General features: G+C 50.8%; 1 protein-coding gene across 1 annotated transcript; it reads right to left on the reverse strand.

Moving 5' to 3' along the window:
• Positions 1–3,769: 3,769 nt before the first annotated feature.
• Positions 3,770–13,591, reverse strand: LOC127582316 (histone H2B 1/2-like). Its single transcript, XM_052037493.1, has 3 exons — positions 13,518–13,591; positions 8,070–8,139; positions 3,770–4,216 (listed from the first exon to the last, which is right to left on the reverse strand). Exons 1-3 carry the CDS (start codon positions 13,589–13,591, stop codon positions 3,770–3,772), a joined length of 591 nt encoding a protein of 196 aa, XP_051893453.1.
• Between the last annotated feature and the right edge of the window lie 4,619 nt (positions 13,592–18,210).

Genomic DNA, 18,210 nt, shown 5'->3' on the forward strand with positions numbered 1-18,210 from the left:
AGGCCTGTAACCAACAGATAACTCCCCCCACTTCACCCAAAGGAAAGGCAACAAAAACTGGAACACGGCAAAATGCATTTATTATTAAACAGTACAGTTTCCTTCCACTAACAACACAAGGCTTTTTACAAAGTATTTACACGGTTACGAAAATGTGGCTGGAAATGCCAGCTTCTGTTGCTCTGAAGTGCTGAGCTGACAAAGAAGCCAGGGCGCAGGGTGTAGAGCCCAGTGGTGCAGGTTTGTGTTCGCAGACTTTGGTTTGGGGTAGTTTTGAATCTTGCCTGCTTCAGAGTGTTGTATATGGCAGAACTCCGCAGAGCCATTAATGAGGCACCTGATGAAGAGTTCACGTCCTCACTGCCAACACTCGCAGGGTGTCCTTTCTGTCCCAGCCGCAAACCTTCCTCACCGTCTCTCGGGATGGCTCTGGATCTTGTTCTGCTCTGCTGAATTAGATAGTTAGAGAATCTTGGTTTTTGTTTCAGTTTTGGTTGCTTGAAGAACGCCGGATGCTTCAATGTGGCAGCCCCAGGGTAAGTCTCCAACGAAGCATCTGGTGACGTCTGGAATTCTCGACCTGCACCAGCAGGCTTCATCAATTTCGATTGACTCGTCACCTGTAATTTGGGGGAATGAAGAGGCGTGGCCTGGCTCATTGGCTGCTGCATTTTGTAGTCAACCGGCTCTTCCTCCATTTTCTCTGGCTTTCCTGCCCTGTCTCCAGCTATCTTGTTCCCTCCAATGTCCAGTGGATTGGGAAGTATATTTGGAGTGGCCTGGTCCTGTGCAGTACTTGGACCGGCTTGTTCTGTCCTGTCTTCATTCAGAGTGTTTGATTCTCCCTTGCAACGGCCATCTGGTCTGCAGGTCTTCCTCCTGACAGATCGTGAGAGGTTCTGAGCATGATGGATTCCCTCTGGCACCATCATGGACACAAGCCAACCCAAGATTATCATGGTCTTGGTTTACGATGCTCAGAAGTGCTAGCACTGGGTCTGAGTGCAGACACTGGGGCTGTTGCTGCTGTTTACTGGGGGGGGGGCATCAATTCATTGTGTGATGATGGTGAGAGCTGCAAACAAAGCAGCACAACTGGGTGAATGTTGCACCGATGGACTGAACACGGGCACACGTGTGGTTCATGTCTGAACATGGCGCTGCCATCATCAGCGTGACCAGTTCTGAGCACAGTGGTTCATATGGTCATTTTGGGAATGTGCAGCTGACGCAAAGCAGCAATGGCTGAACTTGAAAGAAAAGAGCAACATTTCAAAGTTACACGGAACATCCCAAAGTGGTTCAAAGGCACAAAAACCTGCAGATGCAGGGAATCTGAAATAAAACACAGAACATTTGAAACCGGTGGCAGCTGCGCCCTTCTGTTTCGGCGTCAGATTTGCAGCAGTTGCAGTTTTTGGCTTTTGGTTTCCTGTGGAAGGTCATTGATGTGACCTGTTGAAACTCTGTCCCTGCACAAATGTTGTGTGACTTGATGAGTATTTCCAGAATTTCCTGTTCCCATTCCACTTCACACAGAAGTATTCCAGGGACTGGTGAGCTCCTGTCATATTCTTTATACTCCTGCACTGACAATGCAGCTGCTGTGGCAATGCACAGCAGGAGCCAGCACTGCTTCATGGATGGTAAACAGGAAATGCTGGAAACACTCAGCAGGTCAGGTAGCATCTGTGGAGGGAGAAACAAAGTTCAGGTCAAAGACCCTTCATCAGAACTGGGAAAGTTAGTTTCAAGTAACAGAGAAGGCAGGAAGTGGTGGATAGGACACGGAGGATACTTCTGACAGGGCAAGTTTGGGCTCAACGTTGGACAGATTCTGTCTGTGAGAAAGTGGCTGAAAGGTGCACTCTTAGAACAAACAGATCCTCTGTAAACTACTCTGTACAGACAGCTGTCCTTAAACTGGACAGAAAATCACAACTTGAGGGAATTATAGACCAGTTAGCGTTATGTCTGTGGTGGGTAAGCTGTTGGAAATGATTCTTAGGGATAGGATCTATGAGCATTTAGAGAATCATGGACTGATTAGGGAAAGCCAGCATGGCTTTGTGAAGGTAAGATCATGTCTCACAAGCCTGATAGGATTCTTTGAGGAGGTCACCAGGCAGATTGATGAGGGTAGTGTAGTAGATGTGGTCTACATGGATTTTAGTAAGGCATTTGACAAGGTTCCACATGGTAGGCTTCTTCAGAAGGTCAGAGGGCATGGGATCCAGGGAGGTTTGTCTGTGTGGTTTCAGAATTGGCTTGCCTGTAGAAAGCAGAGGGTTGTGGTGAAGGGAGTGCATTCAGATTGGAGGGCTGTGACTAGCAGTGTCCCACAGGGATCGGTTCTGGGACCTCTATTTTTCGTGATATTTATTAATGACTTGGATGAGGGTGTAGAAGGGTGGGTTAGCAAGTCTGCAGACGACACAAAGGTTGGTGGTGTCGTGGATAGTGTGAAGGTCTGTTGAAGATTGCAGAGGGAAATTGATAGGATACAGAGTTGGGCTGAGAAATGGCAGATGGAGTTCAATCCGGAGAAGTTGAGGTGGTACACTTTGGAAGGACAAACTCCAAGGCGGAGTACAAGGTTAATGGCAGGATTCTGGGTAGTGTGGAGGAGCAGAGGGATCTGGGGGGTTCATATCCACAGATCCCTGAAAGTTGCCTCACAGGTGGATAGGGTAGTTAAGAAAGCTTATGGTATGTTAGCTTTCATAAGTCATGGGATCGAGTTTAAGAGCCGCGAGGTAATGATGCAGCTCTACAAAACTCTGGTTAGACCACACTTGGAGTACTGTGTCCATTTCTGGTTGCCTCATTATAGGAAGGATGTGGAAGCATTGGAAACGGTGCAGAGGAGATTTACCAGGATGCTGCCTGGATTGGAGAGTATGGATTATGAGGGGAGACTAAGGGAGCTAGGGCTTTACTCTTTGGAGAGAAGGAGGATGAGGGGACACATGATAGAGGTATACAAAATATTAAGAGGAATAGATAGCGTGGACAGCCAGCACCTCTTTCCCAGAGCACCAATGCTCAATACAAGAGGGCATGGCTTTAAAGTAATGGGTGGGAAGTTCAAGGGAGACATCAGAGGGAGGTTTTTCACCCAGAGAGTGGTAGGTGCATGGAATGCGCTGCCTGGGGTAGTGGTGGAGGCTGATATGTTGGTTGAGTTCAAGAGATTGTTAGATAAACATATGGAGGAATTTAAAATAGAGGGATATGTGGGAGGAAGGGGTTAGATTGTCTTAGGTGTGGTTTAAAGTTCGGAACAACATGGTGGACCTAAGGGCCTGTATTGTGCTGTGTTGATCAGATCAACAAACAGCAGTGTAAACGCTTACTTTATTGTTTACAGGATTCAGGGCACTTAAAAAACATTGCAATTACTAAAAGGCATTCACTCCACAATTAGAACACAAACAACAGCAAACACACAAAATTTTTGGTTAAGTTAATCCGCTGTCTATGGTAAGTTCAGTGGGGAAAGTGTATGAAGACCAAGATAAACTAACGGGGAAGGAGAGGGTGAAGTTTCTGGGTCAGTGCAGTGGACAGGAATACAATAGTGACACCAGAATTTTACCGGGCAGTGGGACGATATAATTGTGATCGATGTAATCAGAAAGAGTTATTTCCTGAGTAATATATTGAAGCAGTTGCAGCAATTCCGTGCAGAAATATGAGTACAACTCTTTCATGGAAACTGTGGGTGGCTCTTAAAGAGCCATTTGGTTTGTCAGCACTCTGTGGAGCTTCACTTGGAGCTGGTGTACTTGATCACCGCCTTGGTCCCTTCTGATACGGCGTGCTTTTCCAGCTCCCCAGGCAGCAACAGGCGCACGGCGCTCTGGATCTCCCGGGAGCTGATGGCCGACCGCTTGTTGTAATGGGCCAGGTGGGAAGCCTTGCCCGCGATGCGCTCAAAAATATCGTTCACAAATGAGTTCATGATGCTCATGGCCTTGGAGGAGATGCCAGTGTCGGGGTGAACCTGCTTCATCACTTTGTAGATGTAGATGGAGTAACTCTCCTTCCTCGCCCTCCTTCGTTTCTTACCCTCCTTGCCTGCTGGTTTGGAAAAGGCTTTCTTGGCGCCCTCCTTGGGAGCTTTTGCTGGCTCAGGCACTTCTTCAGTCAGCTTCAGACCCAGAAATAAGTGGAACTCGCTCGGAGTGCGGATTAAATAGGCAGCCTCCCTGTCCTATGATAATGAGGGATGGGGAACAGCCATGATTGTCATTGGCTGGTTTGGGGACATGAATATGTATAGCTTTGCTCTAACCCTTTCGTTGGATATCTGAAGGAACCAATGGCAGACATCCACTGCTGCCAGTCAGAGACTGCTCCCACTGCCCCATGTCCTATACACTGACGAAGATGGAGGTGGAGTGAGAAGGAGCTGCTGCTGATGGTCATTGCTGGTTCCTCTCCCCAGACAAGGAGGGAAAGTCCCCGGTCTGGTTCCAGTCTCCCCGTGTGTGTTGTTACTGAGGAGAGAGCAGTGGAAACTGAACCTTCCAGCACAGGGTCCATGGCTGTGCAGGTCACGGCTCTTCAAGGACACATCCCAGGACTGTTTAAACATGATGGGGTTTCTGTCTCTCCCACCCTCTCCAGCAGTGGTTCCAGATCCCGACCGCATTTTAGGGTAGAGACATTCATCACCGCCCCTCCTCACAGCAGTCTCCCGATTACTTTAAGATTCCCCCCACCCCGACCTTTGATCCCTCTGCCCATTCCTGTGTCTCAGCCCCTCACAATGTGCTGTCGCTCAGCTTCCTCTGTCCAAAGAAAACAACCCTCTCTGATCCAATCTTTCCCCGCAGCTAAAATGTTGCCTCCCCCCCGGCCAAGTGTGACATTGTGGGTGGGGGAAGGAGAGGAGGTGGTACACACTGGAGGGGAACCAGAGGGGAGAAAGTGGCAGGGCAGGATGGAAAAGTTGGAACAGAGCTCACGGGGTCCTGGGCTTCACAAGTGGAGGTACAGTGTGCAGGAGCGAGGGTGAACCTTCCCACACCACTGGTGTGGTCACAGCTGGAGAACTGTGCCTGTGTGTGGGCCCCACACTCTGGGGAAGATGGAAAGGCTCCAGAGAGGGGGCAGGGGAGATTTGACTGAAATGGTCCCGTGAGTGAGGGACTTTAGTTCTGTGGTGGACTCCAGAAGCTGGGGCAGTTGTCCTTGGAACAGAGGAGGCTGTGAGGAGATCTGACCGAGGTAACACCAGGAAGGGATAGACAGTAGACAGAGAGGAACTGTCCCCAGGCGTGGAAGGGTCATGAAGCAGGGGTGACAGAAGGAAGGTCACTGGGAAAAGATGGGGAAGGGCCAAGAGGAGAAACACACCCCCGCGAGTGGCTGGGGTCTGGAATGTACAGCCAGGGGTGGCAGTGGAGGCAGATTCACCAGTGGTGTTTGGAAAGGAGCTGGATAAGGATGTGAAAGGGAAAGGGTTGCAGGGTTGTGGGGAGAGGCAGGGGAGTGGGACTGGCTGCAGTGATCTTCAGAGGGCCAGCACATACTCAGTGGGCTGAATGGCCTCACACTGTGCTGAAAAAGTTCTGTGATGTGGCAGTGATTTCATAGGAGATAAGGAACAACACAGACATCACAGTCAGTGGAAGAGGGTGGGGTATCAGATGGGATTGGAAATATAGGGAAGAAACATTGTTCAGCACCTTTACACAGAGAATCCAGCGGCCCTGATAAATACGTCCCAGGCTATTCAGAGCAGCGTGGGGGGAAGTAGTAGAGACTCTGCCCATCATTTACAGAGGGCAGAAGAGGTTGCTCTCCTGCCTCGATTAGAGTGGTATCAGGAGAAATTGGACAAACTTGTGTTGTTTTCTCTGGAGTGGCAGAGTCTGAGGAGAGACCTGATAGAAGTTTAAGATTATCAGGGGTACAGATAGAGTAGACAACTGGTATTTTTACACCAAGGTGGAAATGACTAATACGGAGGGCATGCATTTAAGGTGGGAGGGGGTAAGTACAAAGGAGATGTGCGGGGCAAGTTTTTGTTTTTACACATAGAGTGGTGGGTGCCTGGAATGTGCTGCCAGGGGTGATGGTGGAGACAAATCCGATAGAGGTGTTCAAGAGGCACATGAGTATGTAGGGAATTGGAGGAGTATGGACATTGTGCAGGCAGAAGGGGTTAGTGTAGTTTGGCATTTAATTACCAGTTTAATTAGTTTGGCACAACATTGTGGGCTTAAGGGCCTGTTCCTGTGCTGCACTGTTCTATGTTCTATGTTTATTTCCCAGTCCTCTATGGCTATAGGTGTGCTGCATTGGAGGATGAGGGGTGACCTTATAGAGGTGCATAAAATCATGAGGGGCACAGATAGGGTGAATACACACAGCCTTTTTCCCAGGGCTGGGGAATCAAGAACTAGAGGACATTGGTATAAGCTGAGATGGGAGAGAGGTAATAGGAACCTGAGGGGCAATTTTTATACCCAGAGGGTGGTCCGTGTATGCAATGAGCTGCCAGAGGAAGTGGTTGAGGCAGGTACATTAACAGCATTTGAAAAGCACTTGGACAGGTACAATAATAGGAAAGGTTTAGAAGGATATGGGACCAGCATAGATGGGCATCTTGGTCAGCATGGACCAGTTGGGCCGAAAGGCGTGCTTCCATGCTGTGTGACTCTATGACCGAAGGTAACAAAGTACATTGATGAGGGCACTGGGGTACATGTTGTTGACATGGACTTCAGTGAAGCCTTTGACAAGATCAGGCATGGAAGGTCGGTTCAAAAGGTTACACCTCATGGGATCCAAGGCAAGGAAGTAAATTGGATCTAAATTTGGCTTGGAAATGGGAGGCAGAGGGTGGTGGAGGGTTGGTTTACCCATTGGAAGTCTGTGACCAGTGGTGTCCCACAGGGATTGGCAGCTTGATGTCTGTGCTGTACATTAACAACCTGAACGTGAATGGAGAAGATGTGATCAGTAAGTTTACAGATGACACGGACATTGGTGGTACTGTAGATAGCGAGAGGGATTGTCTGAGGGTGCAACATGACATCCATCAGCTGGAACATTAGGCAGAGGAATGGCAGGTGGCAAATGTGGAGTGATGCACTGTGGAAGGTCAAATAGGGTGCGGCCCACCAAGTAAATGGACAGAACCTGGGGAGTGTTGATGATCAGAGGGACCTTAGGATACAGTCCATGGATCCCTGAAAGTGACAGCAAAGGGAGATTGGGTGGTGAAGGAGGTACATGGGATGTTTGCCTTCGTCAGCTGTTGCAGAGACAGAAAGAGCAGGGACATCATGCTACAACATTCTAAAACACTGGTGAGGCCACAGCTGGAGCACCGTGTGCAGTTCTGGTCATCACACTGTAGGAGGGATGTGCCAGTGCAGGAGAGGGTACAGAGGAGACTCACACGGATGTTGCCTGGATTGGAGCAGTTCAGTTATAGGTAGAGATTGGATAGACTGGGTTTTCTCTGGAGGGAAGATCTGATAGAGGTGCACACAATTATGAGGGGCTGAGATGAGGTAAATAGGAAGTGTATTTTTCCTTTAAAGTCAGTGTCTAAAACCAGAGGGCAGAAGAAAAGTGTGAGAGGTGGAAGGTTCAGAGGGTACCTGAGGGGGAATTCCGTCACACAGAGGCTGGGATGTGGAATGTGCTGCTTGAGGAGGAAGTGGAGGCAGCTGTGAGGAGAGCAGGTGATGGGACTGATGGGATTGCTGAAATATGACCTGGCACAGAGACAATGGGTCAAATGGGCTCATCGTGCATTGCTATAACAGTACAGATCTTTGTCCTCACAGTGCAGTGCTGTGTTGTAAAGGTCTGTGTGCTCACAGCGCAACACTCCGCGTTGTAAAGGTCTGTGTGCTCACAGTGCACAGACCTTTCCAACAGCCGGCACTGTACTGTAAGGGCACCGACATTTGCAACAGATGGCACCCTACTGTAAGGGCACAGACCTTTACAACAGCCAGCATTGTACCGCAAGGACACAGACCCTTACAACAGCCGGCACCGTACCGTAAGGACACAGACCCTTACAACAGCCGGCACCGTACCGTAAGGACACAGACCCTTACAACAGCCGGCACCGTACCGTAAGGACACAGACCCTTACAACAGCCGGCACTGTACCGTAAGGACACAGACCCTTACAACAGCTGGCACCGTACCGTAAGGACACAGACCTTTACAACAGCCGGCACCGTACCGTAAGGGCACAGAGCTTTACAACAGTCAGCACCGTACCGTAAGGGCACAGACCTTTACAACAGTCGGCACCGTACCGTAAGGGCACAGACCTTTACAACAGCCGGCACTGTACTGTAAGGGCACAGACCTTTACAACAGCCGGCACTGTACCGTAAGGGCACAGACCTTTACAACAGCTGGCAATGTACTATAAGGGCACAGACCTTTACAACAGACAATGTAAAATAAAACTAGAAAATGCTGAAACACTCACAGGTCAATGTGCATCTGCTGAGTATTACCAGCAATTTCTGGTTTTATTTCAGTCACATGAGTACCTGGACACCCACAAACTGTACAGTGGGGGACGCTTGCTGTTCACACAACAGAAAACTGACACTGCACTGTGTGACCTGTACATCCCTACGATAAGCAATGAAACACCCCACACTGCACAAAATCAGTCAGCAGTCGACTACAAGGACAATAAACTTTACAACACCAAGTCCTTCACCATAAGGACACAGACCTATAAAACTCTGAGCACTGTGCAGTGAGCACACAGACCTGTACACACCCAGCACTGTACTCCACCGTTAAACACGTTCCCTTACAGTACAGCCCCAGCACTTCCAGGACAGAGACCTGTACAACCCTGACACTGGGCTGCGGTTCATGGAACTAATCAGATAAGAGCAGAGAAACTCCTTCCCCTGGTGGGAGAGTCCAGAACAAGGGGGAATGGCCTGAAGATTAGAGCCAGGCTGTGCACTGGGGACGTCAGGAAGCACTTCTTCACATTCAGCTGGGTCAGTCCAGTGGGCAGAGCAGACATGGGCCTGACCTGGGAGGGGTGGAAGGGGACACTGAATCCATTTTAATGCACTGGTGAAGCAGATGGACTGAGAGTTGATCAGCAGGAGAGGGTGTGGGAGTGTTGCAGTCACAGAGACTCGGCCTTTCAGAGGCGTCGCAGCAGCAGCCAGGTCTGTGGCACAACGACTGGCTCTGATGTACAGCAGGGGAGGGTGGAGACCAGGGGAGCTGCAGTAATAGGAGACCCCACAGTGAGGGGGGCAGACAGGAGATTCTGTGACTGTGAACGAGGCTCCAGATAGTGTGTTGTCTCCCGGGTGCCAGGGTCAAGGACGTCTCCAAGTGGTTCCAGAACATTCTCAAGGGGGAGGGTGAGCAGCCAGAGGTCGTCGTACACATTGGGACCAATGACATGGGGAGAAAGAGGGATGAGGTCCTGCAGAGTGAATATGGGGAGTTAGGTAGAAGGTTCAACAGCAGGAGCCCAAGGGCTGTAATCTCTGGATCACTGCCGGTGCCACCTGCTGGTGAGGGGAGGAATAGGAGGACAGGGCAGGTGAGTGTGTGGCTGAGTAGCTGGTGCAGGAGGGAAGGGGTCAGGTTCTTGGACCATTGGGATCTCTCCTGGGGCAGAGGTGACCTGTACAAGAGGGACGGGTTGCACCTGAACTGGAGGGGACCAATATCCTGGTGGGGAGATTTGATGATGCTACCGGGGAGGGTGTAAACTAGTCTGGCAGTGGGGTGGGATCCAAAGCAGTCGTGTGGCAGGTGGGGAAGTTCTGGCAAATATAGATATTAAAGTGAGCAGGTTCAGTAGACAGGACAGGCAGGGGCGAGTCAGGGAGTGAGGAAAGTCTGATGGACTAAGCTGCATTTACTTTAATGCAAGAAGCCTGACAGGTAAGGCAGATGAACTCAAGGCACAGATCTGGACATGGGACTGGGACATTATATCCATAACAGAAACATGGCTGAGGGAGGTGCAGGACTGGCCGCTCAATGTTTCAGGGTACAGATGCTACAGGCATGATAGAGGTGGAAGGAAGGGAGGAGGGCGAGGTGTGTTTTCGATTCAGTAGAACATCACGGTGGTACTTGGAGAGGATATTCTTGGGGATCGTCCAGTGAGGCTACATGGGTGGAACTTGGTAATAAAATGGGGATGATCACTTTGATGGGATTGTGTTTATAGGGTCCCTAATCACCCCTGGGAATGAGAGGAACAGAATGTAGGGAGATTGTGGATAACTGTAAGAATAATAGGATGTAAAGGTAAATGATTTAAACTTCCCTCACATTGACTGGGACAGCCACAGTGCAAAGGGCTGGGATGGGGCAGAATTTATTCAATATGTCCGGGAAAGTTTTCTCCAACAACGTGTAGGTGGACCTGCTGTTGGGAATCGAGGCTGGGCAAGTGACTGAAGTGTCAGCAGGGGAGCACAATGGGACCAGTGACCATAATTATTTGTATCAAAATATTGGTCCACAGTTTAAAATTCTAAACTTGGGCAAGGCAAACGACAAAGGTGCAAGACAGGAACTTGCAAAGGTTGGTGGGGAGAGGCTGTTTGTAGGTAAAGGGACATCTGGCAAGTGGGAGACTTTTCAAAAAAATGAAAGGGAGAGTTGAGGGCCAGCACATTCCTGTTAGGGTGAGAGGCAATGCTGGCAGGGTAAGGGAGCCACGGCTGATGAGGGACATTGAGGCACTGGTCAGCGTAAAGAAGGAGGCATATATCAGGTTCATGCAGCTGGATCAAGCAAAGCCCTTGAGGAGGACAAGAGATGCCGGAGCACACAAGAGGGAAATCAGCAGGTGAAACAACGACCTGAGACAGCTTTGGGAGATCAGGTAAGGTGGAATCCTGAGAGATTCTGATTGTTTATTGAGATCAAAAGGGTAAGTCAGGAAAATCCCTTTAAGGATCAATGTGGTTGCCTGTGGGCGAGGTGGTAAATGAATGTTTCCGATCTGTATTTACTGTGGGGGAGGTCATGGGAACTATGGAATGAAGAGAAATAAATATTGATGTATTCAAGTGTATCCACATTACAGCAGAGAAGGTGCTGGCAGTGTTAAGGCATATTAAAATGGATAAATCCCTGGGCCTAATCAAGTGCATCCCAGGACATTGTGGGAAGCTTGGGAAGAAAGTGCAGGGGCCCTGGCAGAGATGTTTGCATCATCTTTAGCCATGGGTGAGGTACCGGAAGACTGGATGGTGGGTGAAATTGTTCCTTTGTTTAAGAAGGGCTGCAAGGACAAGCCAGGGAACTACAGGCTGTTGAGCTTAACGTCAATGGTGGGAAGGTTAGTGGAGGGGATTCTGAGGGACAGGATCTACCAGCATTTGGAAAGGCAGGGACTGATTAAGGATAGTCAGCATGGTTTTGTGTGTGGCATATCAGGACTCACAAATTTGAGATTTTTTGAAGAGGTAACAAGGAAGACTGACAAGGGCAGGGTGGTAGATGTTGTCTACATAGACGTTAGCAAGGCCTTTGACACACCCTGCATGGTTGGGTAGTGTGGAAGGTTGGATCACATGGCATCCGGGTGAGCTGGCCAATGAGATACAAAATTGTCTGGGTGGGAGGAAATGGAGGGTCGGAGGGGAGATTTGTTAGTCAGGTGGAGGCCTGGGACCAGTGGTGTGTCACAGGAATCGGTGCTGGGTCCATTGTTATTTGTCATCCATATTAACGATTGGGATGACAATGTTGCTAACATAGTTAATAAGTTTGCCTGACACCAACATTGGTGGTGTAGGGGACAGTGAAGGTTATCTAAGGTTACAACATGATCGGGATGAACAGGGAAATGGCAAATGGAATTTAACCCGGAGAAGTGTGAGGTGTTGTACTTTGTTCAGTTAAACCAGGGCAGGACCTGCACAGTATATGGTGAGGCCCTGGTGGGTGTTGTAGAACAGAGAGGCCAATGGGTACATTTCCCTGCAAGTGGTGACACAGGTAGAAAGGGTGGTGAAGAAGGCATTTGGCACATTTCCCTTCATCGATCAGGGCAGTGAATGCAGGAGCTGCGGCATCATGTTGTAACTGTACAAGTCGTTGGTGAGACCGCACTCTATTGTGCAGAGATCTGGTCGCCCAGCCATAGGAAGCACGTCGTGCAGCTGGAGAGGGTGCAGAACGATTCACAAGGATGTTACCGTGACTGGAGGGCTTGAGTTACACGGAGAGCTGAGTAGCCTGGGACTGTTTTCCCTGGAGCACAGGAGGCTGAGGGGTGACTATGTAAAGGTGTATAACACCATGGGGTGCAGATAAGGTGGATGGTCACAGGTAGGGGAGTCTAAAAGTAGAGAACATCGACTGAAGGTGAGAGGGGAAAGATTTAAAAAGCACCATGAGGGACATTTTTCCATATGGAGGTGGTGGATATATGGTACAAGCTGCCAGAGGAAGCTGCAGAGGAGGGGACCATTACAATATTTAACAGATATTTGGACAGGAACATGGGGTTGTGAGAAATCCACATGGCTGTCACGTGACAGTAACAACACTGACCCCCGCTAACTGGAGGACAGCATTGTTCCTCTGATTGGAAGTGATACTACTGTCAATCAAGGTGCAGCTCCACCCACCCCTCAGGTGTGAGAGTACCTTTTGCCTCTGAACCTGCCTGACCAGTACCCTTTGTCTCTGAACCTGCCTGACCGTTGGCTGTGGCAGGAACCTTTGTCTTTGACTCCCACACCATTGGCTCATTTAAATCACAACAGTGGGACTCCACCCAGCCTCCTAGCACCATAAAAAGGGCTGCATTCCCTAGCCCTTCCTCTTTGACGATCCCAGGAGTAGTGAGACAACGCTGCAGATGTCATTGGTAAGAGTGCATCACCACATGGTCAGGGAGCGTTTCAGTCAGACTCAAAACTTAATCCTTTGACTGCACTATTTGGGATTGTTGGAGAAAAAGATATAACTTTGAAGGCTTCTGATTTACACATTCTGGCAAATATTTCTCTTATAGCCAGGAGAGCTGTATTGCTTAAATGGAAGGAAGTTACCCTGCCTACTCATGCTCAATATTTATGGGATGTTATGTCATACTTGAATCTAGAGAAGATTCACTGTTTAGTTTTTGAATCTAACCTAGACTTTCAATCCCTGTGGGGACCCTTTTTGAATTATCTTCAAAATCTCTGATTTGGGGACTAAAATGCAGATATTGGCTGACACTGTTGCATTTTTTAAAGGTTTTTCCTTGCTGTTTCTTCTATCTAACAGCTTTGGGTTTTGTTGGGGGGGTAGATTTTTTTTTGTAATAAAATATTTCAATTTTTTCTTTCCTTATTAACTACGTGATGATTTATTTAGAGTATTGTAATCTAAAGTACGACTTAATACAATGTATTCAGTAGTATTTTTACTTTCCACTTTGATGCATGTACTCTATATTTTTTGCATGGATTTAATAAAAATATTGTAAAGAAAGTACTGTGGCAACAAGCGCGCTTGCAGGTTACCTAGTCGCCACCGTGCGCCCCGAATTGAGACCGGTTGTCCTGTCCCTCATGGGACCGATCAGGGGGAAGACCATACGGGATGCCATCACCCTCCTGGAAGATTGGAGTACATGAAGCGGGGGATGCCCGCCAAGGTCTGCAGAGCGGAGACGAGGGCCGGGGACACCTCCCCCCGTCCCACACGCAGTCAGCTGTACTTAGATCTGTTGCGCGCAGGGGTGGATGGGGTGAGTCTAGATGGAGCTCCGACCTCCGCTCTCCACTCGCACCGGAAGGAGCTTTCCGGGGAGAAGCCTGGCCGTGGTAAGACCCGGGGCCACCCTGGCTCCAAGCCTGACTCAGGGGGTGCCCCCAACTGCTGGGCCACGTGGGCTGCCCTTGCAGAGGCTGACATTGTCTCTGCTCCTCCCTTACCTGAAACGGCCTTTCCTGCTCTCATAGCTCAGCTACGGGACCTGTTGCAGCAGGCGATGGCCCAATTCTGCCCACAAGAGCCCTCACCCACGGAGTGGCAGACCCCCAGCCCCCTCCCATAGGATGAAGGCCAGGGTCCCCAGTGTGGCTGCTCCATCACCCTTCTGCACCCGCGGGTATCTGAGGCCACAATACACTGGGGAAAAGGGAATGTACAGAGGTGGATGGCACTCATCGACACGGGTGCCCAGCACACCATTGTACCAGAGAACCCCGAGATTTGGAAGGGGCCACAGATGAAAATTGAGGGGTTGGGGAATTCCCTTTTGCAAGCAAAGGAAGTCAAGGTCCGCATGGCTGTCGGGAACCAACCCCCTCCACCCCCCAAAATGGTGGCCGTTTTAATTGTGGACTCGCCCGAGTGTATACTGGGTATAAATGTCCTAAAGGGACAGTCCCTACACACTAGTCAGGGCAAGTTTACTTCTGGAGTCACCCGAGCCACGGTGGTAGTCGGGGCTGCTAAATGGGAGCCAGTTGTCATCCCTCCTCCCTCGCAGGTAGTCTACAGTCGACAGTATAGGGTACCGGGAGGACACCAGGATATCACAGAGGCTGTGCAAGCCTTGATGTGGGAGGGAGTTATTAGGCCCGCAGCCTCCCCTTTCAATAGCCCCGTCTGGCCTGTCTGGAAAAAGAATGGGACCTGGCGCATGATGGTGGACCACCGGCAATTGAACAAGGCTGCCCGCCCCACCCCCCACTGCTTCCGCAGTACCCGATATAGTCACCCTTGTGGAGAGTGTGTCAGGGCACCCTAACAAGTCATGGTACGCCGTTATAGATCTGGCCAATGCTTTCTTCTCCATCCCCCTCCATGATACCTCCCGGGATCAGTTTGTCTTTACCTGGGATGGGAGACAATATACATTTAGACACCTCCCCCAAGGGTACATCCACAGTCCAACCATATGGTTGGATTGCACGGGATTTGCAGACCATTGAACTCCCCTGGGGGTGGTAGCTACCCATTACATCGATGATGTCTTGCTGCAAAGCCATTCCAAGGCCATTGTTGCAGAAGCCTTTGACATGGTAATTCCCTCTCTCAGAGAGCGGGGTTGGGCCATTAATATGGAAAAGGTGCAAGGCCCAGCCCAGAATGTATTGTTCTTAGGTATCCGATGGCACGCCGGTGGGAGAGAGATCCCTGAGCTCGCAAGGAACAAAATTTTGAATGTTGCCATCCCCAAGAACAAAACCAACACACAGGTTCGTGGGACTCCTTGGTTACTGGAGATAGTATATCCCGCACCTTACTATGATCCTGAGACCCCTCCCTAGGGTTTCCCGACAAAAGGCCACCTTTTCCTGGGGGCATTAACAGCAGGCTGCCTTTGAGACAATGAAGCAAGCTGTGGAGCAAGCCCTGCCCCTTGCCCCCATCAGGAGGGGGTCCCCTTTGAATTACAAGTCTCCAGTAGTGAGTCGGTCACTGAATGGAGCCTCTGACAAATGACCCAGGGGCGCAGAGTCCCGCTTGGCTTCTGGACCAAGTCCTTGCTGGAGGTTGCTGCCTGTTATAGCCTTTTCGAGCGCCAACTGCTGGCCTGTTACCTGGTGATCCTCGCCACAGAACACCAAACTGGCACTGACCCCATCATCCTTCGCCCCCATCTGCCCATCATGCAATGGGTCAAGTCCCCCGACTCCACTCACAAAAAGAGCCGAGCCCAGAGGTCCTCGGTGGTGAAGTGGAAGTGGTACATCGTGGACCAGGCTGAGCCTGGTCCGGAAGGGGTCAGCCGCCTCCACGAAGAGGTCATATCCTTACCCCAATCCCAGGAATCACTCCCAGACATTTCTGAGATTGCGCCCTCCCCCGTGTCCTGGGGCCAACCTTTCAACTCCCTTGATCCCGAGCAGAAGCGGCATGCCTGGTTCACAGATGGCTCCAGCTGCTGGAAAAATGGGAAGCAACATTGGAAGGTGGCAGCACTTCATCCCGCCACGGGGAAAACAGTGAGAAATGAGGGAGTGGGAGGGTCCAGTCAATTGGCCGAGCTAGCGGTGGTGGCACTCACAGTACAGAACTCCACCGGGCCAGTCTACATCTATACTGACTCTTGGGCAGTGGCCAACGGTATGGAGATGTGGATGGCACGGCGGCACGAAACAGGGTGGGAAATTCACGGACGCCCCCTTTGGGGCCAGGAACATTGGCGCCATATCTGGGACCAAGCAGCCCAGAGACGCATATTAGTCCACCACGTGGATGCCCATACACACAGAAAGACCCAGGAGGCCATCCATAATGCCACGGTGGATCAGGCTGCCCAGATATGTTGCACTACCCTTCCCCCTGATGAACCTGACTTCCGCGCCCTAGCTGCATGGGCACACTGTAAGAGCGGCCACCTAGGGGCTGACGGTACACATCGCTGGGCAGAATGGTTCGGGGTCACCCTTACAATGGACCAGTACAGACCACGGTCATGAACTGCCCCATCTGCCAGCAGGTGAAACCACGAGGTTGGCCGACAGGGCCACCAGGCCATATTCGCTGCGGCATGGGAGCGGGTCGCGTGTGGCAGATAGATTATATTGGACCACTCCCATGCCACAACAGAAAGCAATATGCCCTAACGATGGTGGACACATACTCAGGTGTCCTGATGGCGGTGCTCTGTGAAAGGGCCGACCAGAACAGCACCATCAAGGGATTGTGGTACCTCTCCTCCATCTATGGAGTACCGTGGGAGGTACAGTCTGATCAGGGTTCCCATTTCACGGGGGCCAAGGTACAAAACTGGACGGCAGAGGAGGGGATCTCATGGCTGTTTCACATCCCCTACCATCCCCAGGCATCGGGCCTGATCGAGAGGATGAACGGCCTGCTGAAGGAGACGATACTCACGTTGACACTCTCCTGCACACTGCAGGGGTGGTTGAGCATGCTACAGCAGGCCGTCGATTGGCTGAACACACAGCCCACTGGCCAAGGTGGGGGTCTCCATTATCCCGCCATCTGGCTTACTCCCCACCATCCGACTTGCGAGACCCCGGATCCCCCGGGACTGAGGAGTCCGGGAGGGTCTGAGTCCGACAGCCACAAGGCCCCCCTCAGAAGGGGGAAGTCATTGCGTGTGGTCCTGGGGATACTCGATGGGTCACAATTCCGGGTCGAACTAACCTGTCCTGTCCCCATACCCGACACCTGACCCACCTGGAATGAGTTTATTTCCCCTGCTACAGGACGATGGCACTGCTCCCTCCACCATCCATCTCTTTCTGCTGACTGTGATGATTGATGAGATGTCTGCTCAACCTTCCCTTGAAATTACTCACGGATCTGTCAGCACCTCCAAAGATGGAACCGTGGAGCATGTGGAATGGTTGAATGTACCCCTGAATCCCGGCACACGCTGTTGAAGCCTTGCCATCGACTATGATTCCTTTGGCTACTTCTCAGAATGGACTGTTTACATGAACTCTCTTGTTTTTATTAGTTTACCTCTTACCTCTGTTGCGTCGGTGTTGCGCGGTTTGATCTCCCTGTTGCACCTATTGGGCTTGTTATATCCGTGTTTGGGGGGGCTGGATGGCAGTTCCTCATCATTTCCCCCACCACTGCACATTCCTTCCAGAGATTCTGAATGGGGTGGGTGTTTTAGGAGCTGGCATTTCCCTTCATACAATTTGACCTCCACGCGAGTCCTGACCCTCAGAGTATTCCGCAGTTACTGAGCATGCCAAGGGAATGCTGGTGTAGACTCCAGGATGAGTACAGTTCCACCTTCTCAGCTGGCCGTTGAGAGTTTGAGTGAGACTGGTGTCCAGGTGCCCCATGACCACTGCTGATGGTGCTGCTAAGCTGGGGCTCCCTAAATTCCGAACGTGACCCCCTGGATCTCCGGCTCCAGTACCTACCCGTGGCTCCCCACGGGCTGGTACAGTTGCTGTCTTCCAGTGTTTGATGGTGCCCTGAATCCACACTCGACGAACAGGGGGAGCACCCAGCACACAGCGGGTACAGGGACAGCAGGGCCATCGCGGAGGTGGAGAGGCTCGAGAGGATAGCCTGCCCCCCTGTATTGCACGGCCAGACTGTCCCATGAGAACCGACGACGGCAGTGGAGCTGGCTGCAGTCAGGCTGGTAACCTGGTGGAATCAGACGGCCCTGGTGGGTCCACTCGCTGCGAATGGTGGTACATGTGCGGTGATTACAGAGGAATGCTGCACCTTTATCTCTGATAAATCCAGCAACCCCTCCAACCC

Source organism: Pristis pectinata, chromosome 23, assembly GCF_009764475.1.
Source record: "Pristis pectinata isolate sPriPec2 chromosome 23, sPriPec2.1.pri, whole genome shotgun sequence".
Classification (NCBI taxonomy): Eukaryota; Metazoa; Chordata; class Chondrichthyes; order Rhinopristiformes; family Pristidae; genus Pristis; species Pristis pectinata.

Excerpts from the sequence above, each read along its gene's own strand:
- LOC127582316 (XM_052037493.1), bottom strand. The coding sequence starts at position 13,591 with ATGGTCTTCCCCCTGATCGGTCCCATGAGGGACAGGACAACCGGTCTC. Across the intron at positions 8,140-13,517 it reads GGGCGCACGGTGGCGACTAG|TGCCGGCTGTTGTAAGGGTC; the intron begins GTAACCTGCAAG and ends CTTACGGTACAG. Across the intron at positions 4,217-8,069 it reads TAAGGGTCTGTGTCCTTACG|GACAGGGAGGCTGCCTATTT; the intron begins GTACGGTGCCGG and ends TCATTATCATAG.